Here is a 19,915-nt window from a genome sequence, read left to right as displayed (position 1 = left end):
TGAAGTATCCCGCTGGAGACAGAACTTTATCAGCATGAAGTGGCACAAAGTTCTCTTGCAGTTAGAAGTTTCAAAGAACGATTGAGCCAGGGCAAGTGTTGTTTTCATTGGTTTTGTTTCTGAAATGTCAGTAATCTGGGACTTTCCATGCCTCAGGATACTGGAAGAAAGGGCAGGAAATGACAGCAGTAAAATTAATTCTAAAAAAGTATAGCAGGTCTGGCTGTAGCAGTGGAAAAAGATAAATGTGAAGGAGTGTCAGAGGGAACTGGGGAGAGTGGTGTTCGCATGGAGGCTGGTCATGAGCAACATCACAGGAGCTGCAGGAGGTTGCTGTGGCTTGGCTGTAATTTTTAGCAAGAGCTTTGGGCTTGCCTACATGTAGGTTCTGTAATAACTGTACCAGTGTGTCATTAGCTCTAATTTGTAGGATCTAAGTGCCTAGGAACTAGCTGGGACGCCACTGTGCTACATGCTGAACAAAGGACAGTCCAAACAACATATAATGAAAATAGGTTTTTCCAGGTATAACTTACTCAGAGCGCTTGTATAATCACAGTCACACTTAAGATTTAACTATACTGTGCAGAGATCAGACACGACAGTGGTGGCAAGGCCTCAGCACCAGGCCTGCAGATTCAGCAGTGCTGCTGTCCCTACCTGACACAGGGATGGTGTTCCCTGAAGATCCCTGGCAAACTGTGCTTGCTTAGAGTAAAATAGTTAGACAATGAAAGTGATTCCTAATGAAAATAATAACTTTTTATGTAATCTTGCCATGATGTGAAATGCAGGAATCAAATCAGCTCGCAGTAGTTACATTATAACAGACCAGCCTTCTGACGAATGCAGAGTATGGGAGTCAGGCAACCTGGACCCTGCTCCCAGCTCTTCCTCAGTAGTGCCAGCCCATCACGGATGGACTTGTGCACTTCATTCTTAAGAGAGAAGCAACAATATACATTATTGATATAAAACAGTGAGTTAACAAAGTTCAATGGTAAATGCGACAGTGGTTTAACAAGATTGGATGGCAAGGTACGCTTAGTCATTTACTGCATAGAGGACAGGGTCATACAAAACTGTCAGGGAGACCCTCTTATTGAATCCTGAGGTTCAGCAAGAACCCCCTTGCTTTCTAAACTCCTTTCCAGAGACAAGTCCAGGTGCAGCTGGCTCCAGTCCTAGTCCCAGTCTTGGTCAATGGTTTATGTCTAAAGGATTATATATATGCAATCACTCCTTCATATCACTTAGGTAAGATTTCAAAGTTTCAGCATGCTTATTCCCAGTTCACTTACAGAGTATCTGACGTGATAAGGGTTTTCTCAACCTCAAGGAAGAACCTTGCGAGCATCCCTACTCAAGGGGAGATCCTGTCGCACAGCTGGCTCTTGTCCAGGAGTGCTCAACAGGCCCTTGGCTGTCCATTATTTCTAGATTAAGATGAGTGCCCTATAGTCATATTTGCATACCAGCGAGACATCTAGGTCCCTCTTCCAGGCAGCCTTTGGCTACCATGTTTCCAGCTGTCTCCCAAGATCCAGTATAAACTGGATGCAGCCATCAGGACCCCCACTGGTGGGTATGGCTTAAGCCGGGAGCAGATCACCACACTCCACCCAGAGTGGTGGCACAGAACGTGAAGCACTGCTATTTGTTATTTGTTGATTTGTATGTTTTGAGTGGTTGAAGTTGGGTTATTTGTTTTATCATGTACAAAACCTTTATATGCAACATAATTATAGGCATTAAGCATATTAGAGTCTGCAAAATCACAACTGAGTGAAGCGTAAGATTAAACACTCCCCTTGCTGTTGGTGACCATCCAAGAAGAGTTTCCCATCAATGGTGTTCTCCATCCTTCTTCACTCTTGCCAAGACACAGTGTATCTCTTCTCTGTCATGATGAACGGTGATTAGAATTTTGTGTCCATTGTTTCTGACTCGTTCTAGCAGCTGACACAGGTCATTGTGTTGTAGTAGTTTATTCACCAACGTAAGATTCATTCCAATGGAGATAGGCAATAAATCTTGGCTCAATGTATAGTTAGATTGTAACAATTGATAAGACATAACAGGAGCTGAATAATTAAAGTCCCATCCTGTAACTTTAGTAAAGTTACAAACACAAATATTTGAGTCCTTGCTTGTATCTACAGTAATGTTATCTACGACTATAAAATCACAAACGGTTCTCATACAAACACATCATTTTCCAATATATACAAGTACAGTTTCAGGGGTTTCAGACATTTTGTTCAGTGTCAAGACAAATGTCTTGGGCTTTGATGGTGTTACTCTTACAAATAAATCCTTGTTGTTCCTGTACAGCACACGCGTTAACATGCATTAACATCAAGAAACAACAGTTTGTTTCCATTTTGTTGGGCCCACACTCAATGTTCTAATGGATACAGTTCCATTGTGATTTAATCCTAGTGCAATTATTTGGTATATGGTATATACCAAAGCTTGCATATGGTTAAGACAAAAGCTGTGGCCTTATTGTTGATGGTGTCATAAGTAAAATAGACTAAATGCCACCAGGATTTGAATTCTTTTTCAAATTTAATTGCATTATCCCAAATTACCTTTTGAATTTCAGTGGGTAAAGTGCCCTCTTCCCCTTCTCTTATAATTGCTGCTACCGTAGATTGCATCCACAGTTGAGCTTGGTTACAACTAAGAGCTAGAGAAACCTTATTTTGGGCTACACCAAGTGCATCCACAATCAACTGGTGATCCCTTTCATTACACCAATGGGTGTAAGCAGCATTTTTAGGGTTTGAGGTAGAATATGATCTGTATATTGGCACAGTTTCTCATCTTGAGGGAGTGAGACTGTCTGTAAAAGTTAGCAAGTGCAGCATGAGCAATTGTGTGTGAATGTCATACCTCTGTGGGAGTCTGTTAAAGGTATATTGTATTCCCTCCCAAGTGAAAGCAAACTTCTCTTTATCTTCCTCCTTCGAGGGAACCGTAACTAACATATCTTTTACATCTAGCACTACCATGCGTGTGCAGCTGCTTGCAGAGCAGCTGTTAAGTTTGCAATGTTTGGTACAGCAGGAATGTGGGGTGTTCAGCACCTCTGGTGTTTCAGCCACCTCGTTGTTCTCCCTTAGAGTGGAGTTGCTCACAGTTTTTTAGTTGAAGGAGAAACCATAGGATTCTAAGTCCCTCCAGTGGGCAAAGCTATAAAAATGCTATGTGTAATTAACAAACGTCACCTGGAAATTGACCAATCACATGAACAGTTACTTTTCTTTTTCTTAGATAACAAAGCACGAGGCAAAGACAGAACTACAACCTTTTGAAAATACGGGCCAAATTCTGCTTCTGCCTCTGCAATGCAGAGTTTCCGTCTGCAGCAGAAGGGAAGGCTGTTGTGTGTAACTGTCTGTATTTCAGATGGTAAGTTCTCTCACTCAGAAATTTACTTCCTCAGCATTTGTACACGCCAAATGAGAGCTATGGCTGGCTAACTAACCGTTACAGTAATTCAGTCATTCTTATTTAATATGATGATTTGGGGAAGGGGCTCTCTCTATGTCCTGTCATTATCCTTCACTAAGTATCTGTGGCTGCCTCCTGGGGATGAGATACTATTTACATAAAAATTTGGCCTAAACGCAGGTACTATAAGAGTCAGAACTGCCTAAGCATCCGTGCTGGGACTAGAGCCATGGGGAGTCCAGCTGAGAACAAAAAAATCCTTTTTCGCCTGCCTTTAAGGAAGAATTCAGCTAACCAGGCTGATTTTCTTAACCTGATTTCAGTCCTGCTGAAAAAACTGTCCAGAAAATCAGATGAAATTCTGCCAGGTCTGGTGGGAAACACTAAGCCTCATACAATTAACGCCAGTGGAACTGCAGACAAAGTGTACAGCAAAGCAGAAGCATAAATCTTAGGGTTGGGGCTAGACTACACTCTGCAGTTGCCTGTAAATAAGGGGAAGAGAAGACCAAATAAGAAGCATTTGGGCACTGAAGTGACGGTTACAGAGCAGCGAGGCTGGGTGAATTTTGCTGCCCAGCTGCAGAACAGGAGTAGGAGTGGCAAAGCAGCATTTCTGAAAGTGGAGCTCAGACTTGGGCTGCATGGCAATTAGCAAGTCAGTGTTGCACGGCACTGCTTTCTGAAAAAGAACAATTTTTGTTTATCTCTATTTCACACATGATTTTTTCATGTATTTTTAGCAATATCGAATGCACAGCATATTATGAGCAAAGCAATGGCTACATTTTTGCCTTCAAAATATTATTTGGAGGTTAAAGTGGAGGCCACGAGTTCTCTCTGCAACCTACTCCAGTTTATGCTCTCACCTAAATAATATTTTTAAAGACATATGCCTTCATCTGACTCCTTTGCTGCTTTAGAGGCGATGGTTAGGATATTAAGTGGTATTACCTTTCCCAAAATAATGAAAATCCAAAGGTTTATGGTTATGAGCTCTGAAGAGTTTGCAGATGGACTTTCTCTTAAGATCACAGTGTTGTTTTTAAGGATCTGTGAAAAGGTTTCAAGGGAGCATTTTCTATGGCCCCAAAATTTGCATTTGTGATTTTTGAAATTCCAATTACCTGGAAAGAATAAGGAAAAAACCAACTTGCTCTGAAATAACACACCCAATTCATGTTTGTGAGTAAACTTAAGCAGCACATTCTGTTTTTGAAGTCATCCAAGGCATGAACTGAAGAAATCACTGCTGGATTTTATAAAGCATATAGGCATGTGTTGGGTTTTATATGCATATAAAAGTAAATGAGCCACAATACAGGAGCAATCTGATCAAAGTTAGCCCTGCCGTGAGTAGGGGATTGGACTAGATAGATACACTCAGGAGGTCCCTTCCATCCCCAATTATTCAATGATTTTAGCTTGCTTTTCTATTATGTTTAAGAAGTTCCTGCAGGAAAGATGCCATTATTTACTTCACCTGATCTGGTGTAATAAATGCAAATGTTTTCACTTAACAGCTTCTCTGCCAACGTATTTTTTTTTCAATTTATTTTTTATTAAAATAAAATGGCATTTACATAGCGCTTCCAAGAGGCTTTGTGTTCCACGGAGAAATCGCGGCAGCGGGAGAGGAGGCGGCGAGCGGGGTCGCGCCGCCACCACGGGGTGCTGCGGGCTGCGGCCGCACTCCCTCGGACACCTCCGGGGAGGGAGATGTCCCAGCCCCTCCGGGACGCCGGCTCCAGCGCCTACCGTCAACACGTGGGGGAATTTCCTCCGAAGGCGAAGACCCGTGCTCGCTCCGGTAGCCCAGGGCAGCGCCCGTTCGCCCCGCCGCCCCCGGGGGCCGCCCTGCCCCGGCCGGGTGACGGCCCCGCCTGCTGCGGGCAGGCCGCCGGCTGCCCGCGCCCCCCGGCACGCCTCCTCCCCGCTCCCGGCCGGAGCGCCGCCCGCCGCCGCCATCTTTGTTGATGTGTCAGCTCGCCGGGACGGTCGCGCCGGTGGGGCGCGCCGCCGCTATGGGGGAGCTGCCGCCGTCCCTGCCGGCCTCGTAGCGAGCAGGTGAGCGGCGGCGCCGGAGGGCGGGCAGGCGGGAGGAAAGGCCGGTGGGTGCGTGGGTGCTTGCTGCCGGCTCCCCTCAGCCCCGCAGGCGCTGCCGGGATCCCTGAGGGGGCGGTGCGGGGGCACCGGCGGCCGGGGTGAGGCGGGGCGGTTCGGCAACCCCCGGCGCGCTCGGGAGGGGGGCGGCGGTGCCAGGGAGCCGCTTCAGCCGCCTCCCGCGGCGTAGTCGGAGTCAGCGGGCGGTGAACCCCGGGGGGAGGTGTCCGCGCCGGCCTGGCAGGGGCCGCGGGGGCGAGGGGAGGCTTCCCGCGGTGCCCCGTCGCCCTGCGGGGGGATGTGTGTGTGCAGGTGGGGACACTGGGCTGGCAGCGGTCCCGCCGGGTCTGTGGGTGAGGCGGAGGTTCCACGGGGAGGAGAGGGGCGAAGGGACACGGGGTCCGGGGGGGTAAAGTCCTGTCAGCGGCGCCATCTGAGTCGGGACCTCCCGGGGGGGTGCCTCCGGCTCCTGCGCTGGCTCCCGGTCTCTTTGTTTCTTGACAGCTTTCTTCTCCACCTCATTAACTAGGTTGTCCTCTTTCATTGGTTGTGTGTTGATTTCGCTATGCGGTTAAATAATTTGATAACAAAACCCAGCCACTGTTACACCGGTATGAAGGTTATTTTTTAGAGCCGGCTGCAGCGTTGCAGTAGAGTACGTGTCCTTGTTTTTGCAGATGGTATTTGCAAAAGCTGCTTGCCCTTCTAGGCTTGAATGCAGGAGGCTTTACTGCAACTTCAGCGAGATGATTATGATGTAGGCTTGCGGATTTTGGCTCTTGTCCTGGAAAATAGTCTGCACAGGTGAGTCTGGTACGGGTATCCTTCCAGTGAGACTCTCTGTGGACCAGGAGAGGATCTCTTGCAGAGTTGAAATCTGTGTGTAAGATTAGAAGGTAATCCGGCTTCATTGTTGGTTTGCTTTATCTTCTTTAAAACTGCTTTTCAGAAGTTAAAATGTTGCAGGCAGAATACACTAAAAATCTACGTGTGACCAGTGTCCCAGTATGTTTTGTTGTATAAGGAAACTGTTGAAACAGCATAAGCTAACAGCTGCGTTTTTATACTGGCAAGGAAATGTAATCACTGGCTGCTATGAATGCTTATGTTGCCATTGACTTTAGGAGGAGATGGTTAAGCTCTGGAAGTATGAGAAACTGAAAGTCTGAAGATGTTTCAAGAGCCTGTCAGTTTGAAAGGTCATCCATTTTATGAAAAATACAGAGAAGTAATCTTGTTCTGCATTGCCTTTGAAAAGAAGAAACTTCTGAAATTCTTCAATCATCTGTTCTTGACTTGGCTTTAAAACTATATTTTCTATTGTTGTATAAGACTTGATTTGGGGTTGTTGGCAGATGTTTGTTGATATTGTGAGTTTTGCTATTTCAAAGTGTTGAGAAAAGGACTGAAGAACCAAGTACAGAGAGTGGTTTCTTTGGTCGTCGTTAGCAGCTATGTTGCTTATCACTAGCCAAGGCTAATACTGAATTTCCCAAGGCTGGCTTTTTAAAGAGCTATGGAAAGAAGCAAGTGTTTTTCTGGATTTAGTAGTGTTATTAGGCAGGAGAAATATGTTAAATCAGTAATTGGTTAACATGGGGGTTCCAGGAGGCAATATCCTGTACACAGTTCTGCGTTGGCTTGTTCTGAACTTATTTTCCTGTTGCCAAAAACAATATTGGAAAGCCTTATGGATAATTTTTATCTTAAAGTCATAGACCAAGGCCCTGCTGCCTCCAATTGGGGGTGAAAAAAGTAATCTTATCAGAACCAAATCGGTGTCAGAAGAATGGAGAAAATCATGACCCTAATTTTAAGAAGTATGGGGGTTACTGATTATTTTTTTTATGCTTAATAATATTGTATATAATACTGCCTCATATTAATTAGCAGAAGCCAGTCTGGTGTAGAGCTTACAGGTGACTCATTCAGATCCTTGAAGGACTGAAGTTTTTTGCTTGTTTGTTTCCAGGGATACTGGAGAAACTCCGTAGGACAATCAGGTTTGAAAACAGTAGAACCTTACCATCTTCATGAATGGTGTTTTTTGGTTTGTAGTGGTCAGGCAGACAGTAATGCCATGGTTGGAATTCTACAACCATGTTGCGTGTTCTGGAAACAACATTTGAAAACAGCCACTGATAGCAAATATGCTGGAATTTTCAATGCCAAATACGCGAAGATGCATATCTTACCAATACTATGACACTAGAATTTTGTAAGAAGGTCTGCCAGTGCTCTCATTTTTGTAGTGTGAATGAGAGTTAGTTGTAGATGGAGAAGACCTGTCATAGAATGTATGCTTTGTCCAGGTTGTGAACTCATTCATGACTTTGATTTCTTCCCCTCCCTTAAAATGTTCTTTGCACAGGTGATTTTATCAGCGTCAGAACGTGAATGCAGATAGGGCAGTGGTAGTGACTAACTGGCTGGTACTAGCCTGGTTGTAAGCGGAGTTGAAGGCGTGATGCTAAAATCCTGAAACGCTACAGAACTGCCGTTGCTGGCGTTGCATCAGTTGCTGAAGGAGAGGCTGGTTTTCTTTAGTTTGAAGAGTAAGAGCTGTTCTGTGCTGAAGACACTCTACTAGCAGAAGATTACAAGTCTGTGCATAAACCCTTAGCTATCCAAGTCTCATTTGAAGTTCACGGTAAAAGGATGCTGTTGCTACTATATTGCTTTCCCCTAAACTTCCACGTTTGGGATTAGTATGACAAAAAATAACACTATTGAGGTGTACCCCATGACTTGTGTTGTGATGGGAACAAATCCAGTCCCGCTTGTTAAACCTTAACTGATGAATTGTATTTTGGAGTTGTGCTGTTACTTGACTCCATATGTGGAGTTAATATGAGCATAATATTAACCAATTGCATGAGATTGGTAGGAAACCTAGTGATGCCTTGAAGGAATTCACAGAATATTGCTCAACTATCTAACTTGTCGCATAAGCAAAGAAAAGCAAAGATGAAGTTTGAGTAAACCTTATCTCCTAAAGTACTTGACTCATGTTAAAAGAATTGGTAGAAGTGCTGAGCTTTGCACCTTGGCACTGCCATGGGGCTGTGCAATCTGTGTTTATATAAAGTCAGATTAAAAAAGAGAAAAATATTTGAGATTAAGTATTAAACTGATAAAAGCAAGGAAACCCTGAGAGTACCCACTGTGTATACTCACTGTTACGCTCCCCTCCCTTCAAGCAAGGGCATCAAAGCAAGTCTTTGTGTGAGCTCAATCAGGGAGCTGTTGTCAAGTTATGCCTTAGCTAGAGGACTCGGTGTCCCAGTACACGGCCAGCTTTACCACTTGTACTGTGGGTCACGGTTGTCCTGTCTGTATTGCAGTCCGCTGGCTTTTCTGTGTAGATGGGACCACAATATGTTGCATCTTCCTTCTCAGCAATACTAGGTGATATCCCAATAATCTTTTCTCTGAATTAGAGCACTATCTTGTATTGGCTCTTAGACGCAGTTGAATTGATGTTGGGAGAGCCAGTGTAGGTGGGACTCAAGTGTGTTTGTTTCCTGTATGTGTGATCTATAAACACAGGAAGGCCATCAGTCTATGAGACTTCAAGGCCACCCTCTATCTGTTTTGTATGGAATACAGGCAGTGGTGATCAGCTTCATCTCTTCTTAAGATGCTCTTTTTCTGGCTTTTTCTTAAGTGTTGTGATGCTTTTCAGTCCAGTTCATCTCTTTTTATTGTGTTTCATCACTTCCAGAGTTGGGTGGCTTGCTGCTCTGTTGTGGAGATGTAACCAAATGCACTTCAAACAGTCTTTCTGGCTTTGTGTTTATACATCTCATGCCAGATTTATGTAAAAGATCTGGCTTTGTGGACCTTTCTATCCCAGTCCTTTTCGATTAAGTTGAAATCTTCGATTTGTCCCTCTACACAGCGGGTATACAGTAGAGCTGCTTTTTGTATCCCGTCACATAGAACAGGACTTCAGCTGAAGGCTAATTTCTTCATGAACTTCAGTTGAAAACAGAATTGTCGGTAGGATTTGAGTTTATCTGGTGGTGTAATGATTAGTCTGGGAAAGCCATTTGTGATGGAGTTCTTATGAAAGATAGGCAAAATACAATTAAGTTGGGTATTAATTGGAAACAACAGGAAAGCAGTAGGCAGCAGCTGAGGATACGTTGCTTCAGAAAAAGAAAAAACCTGACTCAAGTGAAGTAGAAAGGTGTGTTCAGTCTGTTCAGGTTAGTTTAGGTGAAAAGTATTATCAAGATTACATCTAACGGCTAAGGCAAACTGTAAGATTCCTCTTCCATTTTATTTTTAGTCTTATTGTCATGTAAAATTTTACAAGAGTTCTAGTGCAATGACAGGTTGGCACTGACTTGGAGAAGCATTTTAGTTTGCTCACACAATGATTATTGTCTAGTAAAGATGTGAAAAGTTTTTGAAGACATTGTTTACAATGAACAACACAACTACAAGAAGAAAAAATGTTGTTATACCCCAAAATCAGTTATTTCTTTAGCAGTGTTGTTGGAATGTCGTTGTACATATGGTATCATATAAGCTGGCCTACAGTTTCATCTTTACCCAAGTGTAATAGGTTGGAAATTAAACCTGAATTGAAATGAGTTGGCAGCTTTGTGATTTTAACAGTTGTCTGGTGGTTAATTGTTACTTTAATGTCTCTGGTTTAGGATTATCTGTTTAAAGATAATAGAAAGTACTTATTATTCGATTGTGATTCAACTAAGATTATGTTTCTAATAGAATATTTTGTAGCATGCTATTAAAGTAGAGGAGTAGTCCTTTGTAGAACAAACTGTTCAGACAAATAAATTATGGTCTTCCTAATAAATGCTGTGGCATTTATGAAGCTTTTTTGCATGTAACTTTGTTAGACTTGCTTTGGTTGCTGGTTGCTTCATATGTGTGGGAATTGTCAAGAAAACTCTACAAATCACTGTCATTCTCTTCAGTATTCTTCAGTCAATAAATCCTAATGAACTCTTTGAAATAAAGTTCATCTCCAGTGTTACACTGTGTTATGTTCCATCTCATGTTAACATTTGCATTTGAAGACTGGCTAAATCACTTGGACTCTGTCTTTTTGTTGCCCAGGAGCCTGCAAGAGGGAAGTGGGTCTGTAAATGAACTGTTAAAATCGTGCTGAAGTGCAGTTTCTGCTTTTGCTGGTGTTTTCTGATGAACATCAGAGCTTTGTTGAGAAAAGCCTTTTGACTATTGAAACTTCAGTCATATGTTACTTAATTTCATAGATGCGTGAGTCGAAAGGTAAGGCAATATAAAAAAATCTTTTTACCGGAGCCTTTAGTCTGTACTGCAATGATTGGGGTAAAAGCCAACATATTATTGAAGTGTAAATGATAAATGTGGTTTTGTTAGCTACGTATATGCCTTTGCTTCAGTAGCTGCTTACATGAATAGAGGTGCTTCTGGGTTGATACTCTGCTTGAGTGTAATAACCCTCTTGTAAAAATCAATTGGTGGATTGAAATTTAATATTACATGTGCTTAACACGAGTGAATAAGAGGCAGAGTTGTTTAAATGGTGGCGTATGTATTGATTATGCATTTGCATGTACACTATAATGTCATATTACTCCTTTTTAAAATCACAGTTACTGTTGAATCACAATTTCTAAGGTGTGAGTGTGAACCTACTATCTCAGGATAGATTTAGGACATTGCCGATCTTTTCTTTATATGAATCTTTGAAAATCATGTCAGGAAAAAGACATGTTTTGAAGCATATTGCTCAGTATTACTGGATTAAAAGTCAGTCTTAGGTTGCATGCAAAAGTAAATGCTAGATCCCATCTTAGCAAAAAGAGATTAAATTCCAGCTCATCTACAAGTTGTGTATTTGCTAAAGAAGGGGAAGCTTCTAGTGCTGCTTGCTTTTCAGGTCAAGACATGGGCTGGTGTAAAGACACGTAATGGAGGTTTCTTTTGTAGCGGAGCCCAGGAGAGCAGTGTGTGTCAGGAGGTGCGGCTGGGCTGTTGCTCAGAGCTGTAATTGCTAGTTGGAGGGCTGGAATATTGGCAAAGTGTATTACAATGGGACTTGGGATGCAAGTGTGAATTTTCAAAATAGCTGTAAAATGCATGCAATTTCCTCTTGGAAATTTACATGGCTGCATTTTAATTTACTCTGGGCTGATTCAGAAAAAAAATAAAAATCAGTGTTTTCTTTGGTAGCTATAGTTCCATGAGGCTTTTCATTTTTTTAAAAAAAAGCCTGTCTTCCAGCCCTGCCAATCCTAGAATTAGCTTTTAGTTTGTATTTTTTTAGTAGCCTTCTTGTGTGTTTATGTGTCATTTTTCTAATTATTATTTTTATTATTGGAACAGCTTTGAAAGGTTGCACAATTAAGTTGGTAGTATTTCAACCTTTAGCTATAACGCATATCAATGAACAGACCTCTTGATGTTTAGAGACCTATTAGAAAGCTAGAGTAATGAAAATAGAGGAACCAGGTTTTTTGGTATGTGTTTAGGTCAGCTAGAGTTTCAGGTGCTTCGGTGCTCACTTTGCTGTCCGGAGAATTGCAGGTGAACAAACAGCACAGTCATCATGAAAGCATTAAATTTCGAGCCGGTTTAACTGGGGTATAGAATTTTCTGTTCATCTAGCAGCTGGGTTATACAGAGATAACAGCAATAACTTTCTAAATATGTAGGCAAGCTGTACGTCCACTTTCCTAAATTCAGCTTTTTTAAAACTGGAATGATTCATAAGTGTCTGTATCTGACACCTCCAATATTCCTCACTCACTCCCACAACATTGGGATCTGCTATAGAAAAAAAAAAAAATCTATGTAAACCCATAGATCAAGTGAGTGGGTTTTGGTTGAATTGAAGAGGAGGACACAGAGGAGGAGAGGTGTTTTGTGAAATAAATTGGAATCTGGTACCACAACACCTGGGATAGACAGCTGGTTGAGTTAAGTAGTGCAGCTCAGGTCTTCCGGCTTAGTACTAGATAAAAGAAGCAGTGATTTGCTTTCATTGGGCAGGTTGAGGATGTTAAGAGTAAAGGCCTTTTCTAGCTATCTTCATAAGAAGCTGGCCAAAGGACATGCATTATCCCTTCTCCCAGTAACTGACAAGGCAAACTGTACGCTAAACCTGAATTGCATAATAAAAGAGATAAATGAAGTTTAATTTACTTTAGTTTGCCATGAGTTCAGAAACCAGAACCAATATATGGAAGGTTAGTGAGTATTACAGAGCACCCTACTGCTGAAGGGTGTTTGCTTAGATTTTTATGGTGAATTTCTAGTGGAGTTTATCTTGAGAAGGGGCCATCTTGAAGACAAAATAAAGAGGAGCAGCAGCAATTTTGTGAGTTACAGATCCCGTACAGTTTGAGAAAGCACCAGGAAATAAGGATCTCAAATTACAGTGTAAAGAGAATTGCTCTGAAGCAATTTCAAGGGGCTTGTTTTCTAGGTAGGTTTTTTCCTGTAACACGTGGACTTTGTTTAGAGGTATGCAGTGCTTCCTTAGCAAGTTTGCAGCACAGACTACAGTGGAAACGCAACTATATGAGTGCTGAGGTGGCATCCATGTAAGAGTGGTAGGGATTTCTCGCAACTCGAACTGCTTGTGTTGGTGTCACCAGATTTTTCTGTCACTTAAATGCTTGCCTGGTCATGGTACTGAGGACCCTGCTGACTGTTGGGGTCATCTGTCCATGAGCCATGGAGTGCTTCGTCACTCCTTTCCCTGTCCCCTGCCTACTCTCTGAAATGCATCCGATCTGTATTGCAGCTTTGGGTCATTTTGAGACTTTGGTCTATTACTTAAAGGAAATTTGAGTATTCTACTGTGACAGATATGAAATGTAAGGGGAAAGAGGATGGTTTTGTAAATTTACATTGTACTTCTGTTTACAAATGAGCTTGTTTTGTATCCTATAAAACCTGCCTGGATACTTTTTACATATCCAGAGGTGAAGAGCATCCATGGTCTTAGCTGATGATGTAAGAACTGTGTTTTCACTGTTTTGTGGATTGCATGTATACTTGTTTGGAGAGTAGACGATTCCGTCTTTATCAGTGGCTCTGCTACAAGGTCTCTGCTAAGAGCACAGCTATGAGCAAATCTACCCAAAGATGATGCAAAACCCTTTCTTGTTGAAAGGAACTGACATAATTGACTGCTACTGGCCCTTATATGATGGCTGAATATCCCTGGTGCCCAGGGAACTGCATTTACTGTATTAACTTCTTGTTATTCCCTTTCAGAAGGTTTTGTGCCTCAGAGTCACTTACCTCAATGCTCTTCACTTTCTTTTAGAATCCACCCTGGTTAGAACAAGTTTTTATATATGCACACACCTGTGAAGCATTAGTCCCTCCTTCCTTTTATTTTTTTGCCCCTTTCTCTACAGTATGTTTAACCATTGTAGCTTAAATATATTTTTTTCTCTTAGAGCAGTGATTTTTATTTCTTGGGACCTTGACCGTCAGTCTCTTTGCTTACAGAACAACCCCAGGCACACACTTTTGTCATTCCTTGATCTGTGTATTGTAAAAGAGCCCCATTGTGATAGTTACTAGGTGACAAGGCACACGCTTTCTTTTTTTCTTTGTTGTTAGTGAATTCTTCTAGGCAGCCACACCTCAGAAAACGCTTCCTATAGTTGTCATTTGATATGTTTCTTTAGATGACATCTCACATGTACTTTGAAATTGGCTGAAACAAAGTCATTTCCTCCTTCTCGACTATTTACAACGTAAGTGTTGATAGTTTGGGTCAAGCTATCTATTTTATGAAATTAAAAGCTAGCATTAATAGTGCATTTGCTTAGGAAAGTCCTTTGTTGTCAGGGATTTAAAAGAATCCTGTTTGTGCACCATAAGAAGATTGAAAAGACAGGCAGTTTGAAATGGCGTAATATTGAATTAAAATGTACCAGAATCTCAGTGCATGCCTGTAATAACAGAATAGCAGGCTGTAGCTGGGAAGGGTTATGTTCTTAATTAGATCTGTGGCAGTAGGAAGCATACAGGGAATTGCTTTCATCACGAATTACCTTCTAGTGGCTGGGAATTAGCAGTATTGGAGTAGGGGGGAAGATTTTCAGGTGGCATAGTGGATAACCTGATGGACAGCCAGGGATAAGGGTGTCAACAGCTTCCTTAAAAAGTAAGCGTGTATGTACTTTTTGGCAGAGGAAAGAGCAGGATTGACTGTTAGAGAAACTGCTTTTCTCTCCATGCCAGTGAAAAGACTCTGAAGTGAGAATTTACTGGTAAAGCGTGTATGGAAAGGAACAACTTTGAAACTCCCTTTTTTTACCTTCCCTCTGCCTTCCACCTTTACTGCAGTGTTTTCTTTCACTTTATAGTGGGTAATGGGCAGAAAGAGGGGGAAGAAGAGAAGAGAGAGGGAGGGAGGAAGGGCTTAAATTTCGATTCTAAAATGGTAGGTCTTAGCTGTCTGCTAATACAGAAAAATATAGAATTCTTAAATTTTCAGACAAAGTGTTCATCCAGTGAAGTTGAACAGATGAGTTAGTGTGGTGGTGCGGTGTAGGTATTGCTTGAAGTATTTTTTTATTTGTAATTGTGTTTCTAGAATTGTACCTCTAGAAGGTATCCATTGCTGGCTTGTGTTGTGACATCTCTGTTTGATGTCATGTCTAACGGTATACATGAAAGGGTGATGCTAAAATGAGAATAATTAAACTTACTTCGTTATCGCATGCGAAAATTAATTCTCATAACCAAATTTAATAGAATATATAGTTGTATTAAAATCAAAATTTGAATTGGAGGAGCTTTTAAAATTAGTGGCATGTATCTTCTATCTGTTAATTGGCTTTTTATTTCTGCAGATAGTTGCTATGGTTTTAGTCCAGGCGCTAAATATTAATGTCTTATCACATACTTCTTACGCAGTTATTTTATGTGGTTTAATAAATCTTGGATTAATAAACAGTCAAATTCATGTTCAAACATGGTATCAGTGGCTCTTCTGGAAGTTCTCTTTTCATTTCACTGTAAAAATTAAATTATAAACAAGTGCCTAATAACCCAAATTATCATATTAATGATGTAGTGCCATTATTAGAGACATTATTATTTCTATTCCAGAAATCCAACTAACAGGATGTAGCATAGTACATACTCAGCTTGCAAGAGTGATACCAAATCTTACGTAAGGACAAGTTACTTGACTTGTCCTCTTAGCAGATTGAATGATTTAGTAGAAAAAGTCTACAAGTAGAACAAGAACCTTTGTCCTACGTACTGGTAGTTTCCAGAGCATGTCAGTACTGTTAAAATAGCTAAGTATTAAACATTATTTGACTTAAAAATTAAGTAATTTTAAACCTTGAGATAGATTACTTGCGGACAATAGAATGTAAATGGAAATACCCGGATAAATTCCAGTGGCTCGTACATTTTATTCATCTGCAAGTTTTACCTTTTTATATGCAATGATTCTGCAAGATTTTTTTATAGTTTTGTAACGTCATTATCTATGAATAGCCCCTGAGGCCAGGGCTGAACAAACACTCAGGATGACTGCTGTTGAAGGTAGCTAGAAGTACTTTTTCTTCTTTTTTTGGTGTGTTGCAGGACCATGTATCAAGTTTTTTGATGTTCTTCCTAGAAAATCAATACTTACGTTGTATCATGCTTCATTGATGAGCTTAAATGAATGATTGCCACATTTGTTCTTATTTTTGTCATTTGATTAGCAGTTAATAGAGGATGTTTCTATTGTGTAACAAAGGAAGTGGATGAAAAAGATATTATTTCCTGAGTCTTTGCTTTCCTTTACATACCTGTGAGGCGTTTCTGCCTTAAAAAGTTGGCGTGCTGGCCGCTCATTGAATGAGCAGGCTTTCTACTCCCTGCTTTTGAGTGCAGTCAGTTGCGCTATCAGCAATTTAGCAGATAAGCACATCTCAGTTACAGTAGTATGAAAAATGGTTGCAACCCTTGCCAGTACTAGCCTTTAATGTTTTATGTCCTCTGGCTGCAGTTTAACTACTTCTCCGACTACTAATGTGGTATTTAAAATGGACATAATATAGGCTGATGCAGATTTAAACTTAATTTTTGTGAATACCACGAGATAATGAGGAAAAGTATGCAAGCTCCTTGCTTCTTTGAAGAATACATCTATGATGAGAAAAACAGTGCCTGGGTGTTTGGTTTTTTTTTAAAAAAACAAACCCAAAAAAGCCCCAAAGTTTTGTTTTTTGAAGGGTACGGCTTGACTATATATTGCTGTAAAGGAAACTTGGCTGAGCTGTGTTCGTGTTCCTCATTCTCTGCTGCTCACATCACCAGGTTTTGAATTGATGCGTTTCCACTTGCTTTGCTTTGTATTACTGCATTGTGGGGAAACACAGCCGGCTGTCTCCTTCGCTTTAGAGTAGGGGCAGGAATGTGGGGAAGTTGCATTAGTGTCAAAATAATTGTGACCTGTAAAACAGAGGAGGAGGACTGGTCAAACCAGTTGTGTGAATGCTGAGAGTCCTGTCACAGCAGTAGAAAGTGCTATAAGCCAGTGACAGAAAGCTTTCCACAAGCCAGACTAGATGTCTGACAGTTTCACAAGGTGGCTTGCTATTCAAGGTATGCAGGCCGGCAAGCTTGGGCTGGGCTAATCTCAGGATGGTACTTTAAGAAGTTCCTACCCTGGGCGTTTTGAGTTCACTTGGTAGTGATTACATTCTCCTGTGGCCTATGCAGCAGAAGGGAAAGGAAACATCACATGGAGGGGACTGAGGAGCAAGGCACTCTTGTCATGCTGTTCAGATGATGATCAACCCTGGGGAAGCAGCAGAGCAAATGGTTGAAGGTAGAAGCTTAGCAAAGCAGTGCAAGAAGGTCAGCCAGTGCTCACCTGGAACTTTGCTATCACTCAAGTACTGTGTGCTGACCTACCATGATTTCCTTGTCTGATGCATTTACGAGATATCATTACATAAAACAGTTGATCTGCTTGAGTCAGGATTTGCCTTTTATGATTGCTTTTGATGCTTTCTGAAGACATCGTAAAAGACACAAAATAATGCACTAAGAAAACAAAATAGCTTAGTAACAGAGTGCTATCGTAACCTTATTACTTCCCTGATTTGGGGAGACTTACTTATAAGGACAGGTAGGATAAGATAAGATGGATATAAAATCTGGAAAGACATGGAGCTGCTATCAAATATGTATCTTGGTGTCCAAATATTATATGGGACTTGCTGTATTTGTATGCTTGATGTGAAACACATACTGGCATGTTTCATTTCAACTAGCTACTGCTGGGCTGGCAATGTTGATCATTTTAAGCTACTTTTACACAAAACCTTTTGCTTACGAAGCGGGAGCTTTTCTTTAGTTTTCCGTCTCTGGCCTTATAAAGGAGGTATCTGCTATATTCAGTTGTCTGAGGTAGGCACAGCAAACTTTGGGTATTTAAGAGACGTTTGAATATCAAGATGAACTTGCGTTGACAGTTGCTTCACATAATTTCTTTGTGTGAGTATTTCTGATGTGAAGATAAATTGTGGTCTTATGATAAGTTGTGAAGTTTTATTTCTGTTTAAAGATTAGTACTTGGAACATGAAAACTAGTACTATCCAGAAGCAGTAGAGAAAAAATCTGCTCAGGTCATGAACAGATTCAAATACATTGGATTTTAGCTCTATCTGCCCAAATCTATTGGAATTGGAAGGGCTGTGAACATTCTTAATGTGGTAAATTGTATTCTGGGTACCACTGAAAATTAGGTTAGGTCTGCAGGGAACACAGAATCATCATAATTTACTTTTCATGCTTGAACTGATTTGTATAGTCACCATTCAAATTCCTCATTCACTTGATACAAAACCTATGCTTTATTTACGATTGATATTAAATGTAAGATATTATGGATATGGAGTTAGAGGCATTTTATTGCTCTGCAACTAATTGAATTACGAAAATAATTGTATTTCTGCTTCCCCATAGATTTATCTTTCTCTCAACTACTAATTCAGTCTTATTTCCAGAAGGAGGTAACACAGCAAGATGAAAAAGTATCCTTCCCAGTGTGCTGTCTTAACAGGGCTATATTTTTTGCCTGTTATTTTCATATGAAGAGAAATACCATCCAGTTTACTGACTGGACGGGAGATTTCAGGTATGGTAACCAGCATGACAGTTCGCATGTCTGATTTTACCACTTCTTTTCTTGGAGTGGTGAACTGCAGCAGCTGGGCAATGATGTGCAGCTTTAAGCCAGTAATACATCAAACTACTACACATTTTTTGGGTTTTATAACACTTTAGAAAGTACTTTAGAAAAGGCTTAAAATGAGCCAAAAAACCCTCTTAATCATTCCAGACAAAGCATCAGCAAGAACTTAGACTGGAGTAACCGCTATAGAAAGAAATCATACCTCAACTTTGTGTTAATACATTCTCTTTCTACAGTTGAGTGTGTGGATTATAAGGTACCTGTGACAAGAGGGAACAGATACTAGAAGGTGAATTTCTCTTCCCTCTTAACTGCATCATTTGCAAATTATCTTGTGGTTATTGAATGTGTTAAATGCACCAGTCTCAAAACATCGGTTTTTCTAACAGCTTTTTAATTAAGCAGGAACTAGTATGTTCTGCTACTATCAAACTGAACGCCTTTTCTTGCCGTTATGTTCATTGTCTTTGCTTGCAGATTGAGATCATCCGTGGGTGTTGCTTCTTTTTTTTTGTTTTGTTTTGTTTTATTTTAGAATAACAGTAGTACATTGTGAACTTTCATTACTAGCAGAAGTTATCAAAAAGTAGATAGCTCGCAAAAGAGCAATTGTTTTGGCTGCAAAAACCAAGTAGATGGAGTTGTTGGCTCCATTGTTGATCTAAGCAGAAATCCTTTGATGCAAAGGGGAGTCAGATATTTTATTCATATCAGAGGAGATCAGTTTGTAAAATATGGAGTCCTTGTAGCTTCACATTTTATATAAAACTCACATTCACTATCTCTGTTCTCATTTGTAGCTTTCTGTACCATTTGCTTTCTGGGTTCTATTGATTTGCACTGGTTTAGAATCTGTAGCATTGAGGGGGTTTTTGCTTTGAAACCAAACAGGAAAAGTGGTTTGCTTGTTACTTAAAAATGTATAATTGTCATTTGATGATTTGTGATGTTGTCCAGTCATGACATGTTCCCTTCACACGTTCAGCCTTACGCTCAGTTTTCCTTATAAAATCATAGAACAGTTTGGGTTGGAAGGGACCTTTAAAGGTCATCTAGTCCAACCCCCTTGCAATGAGCAGGGACATCTTCAACTAGATCGGGTTTCTCAGAGCCACGTCCAACCTCACCTTGAATGTTTACAGGGATGTGGGGCGTCTACC

The 19,915-nt window shown here is 41.0% G+C and overlaps 1 protein-coding gene across 6 annotated transcripts in view; it reads left to right on the top strand.

The window, feature by feature from the left end:
- The first annotated feature begins 5,396 nt into the window (after positions 1-5,396).
- The window catches only part of CCDC186 (coiled-coil domain containing 186), a 40,272-nt gene continuing 25,753 nt past the window's right edge, over positions 5,397-19,915 (top strand). For 3 of the 6 annotated variants that reach the window (XM_054205082.1, XM_054205087.1, XM_054205086.1), the window contains exon 1: positions 10,654-10,827. In XM_054205082.1, the coding sequence (XP_054061057.1) occupies positions 10,812-10,827 (16 nt within the window). In that variant the 5' untranslated portion in view covers positions 10,654-10,811. Of the gene's footprint in view, positions 5,527-6,239; positions 6,367-10,653; positions 10,828-19,915 lie in introns of those variants that run through there. The other 3 variants (XM_054205084.1, XM_054205085.1, XM_054205083.1) reach the window with 3 other exon arrangements.

Source organism: Rissa tridactyla, chromosome 6 (genome assembly GCF_028500815.1).
Source record: "Rissa tridactyla isolate bRisTri1 chromosome 6, bRisTri1.patW.cur.20221130, whole genome shotgun sequence".
In the NCBI taxonomy this organism is placed as follows: Eukaryota; Metazoa; Chordata; class Aves; order Charadriiformes; family Laridae; genus Rissa; species Rissa tridactyla.
Note: the sequence above shows the minus strand (reverse complement) of the source record. Positions and strands in the feature narration are given on the sequence as shown.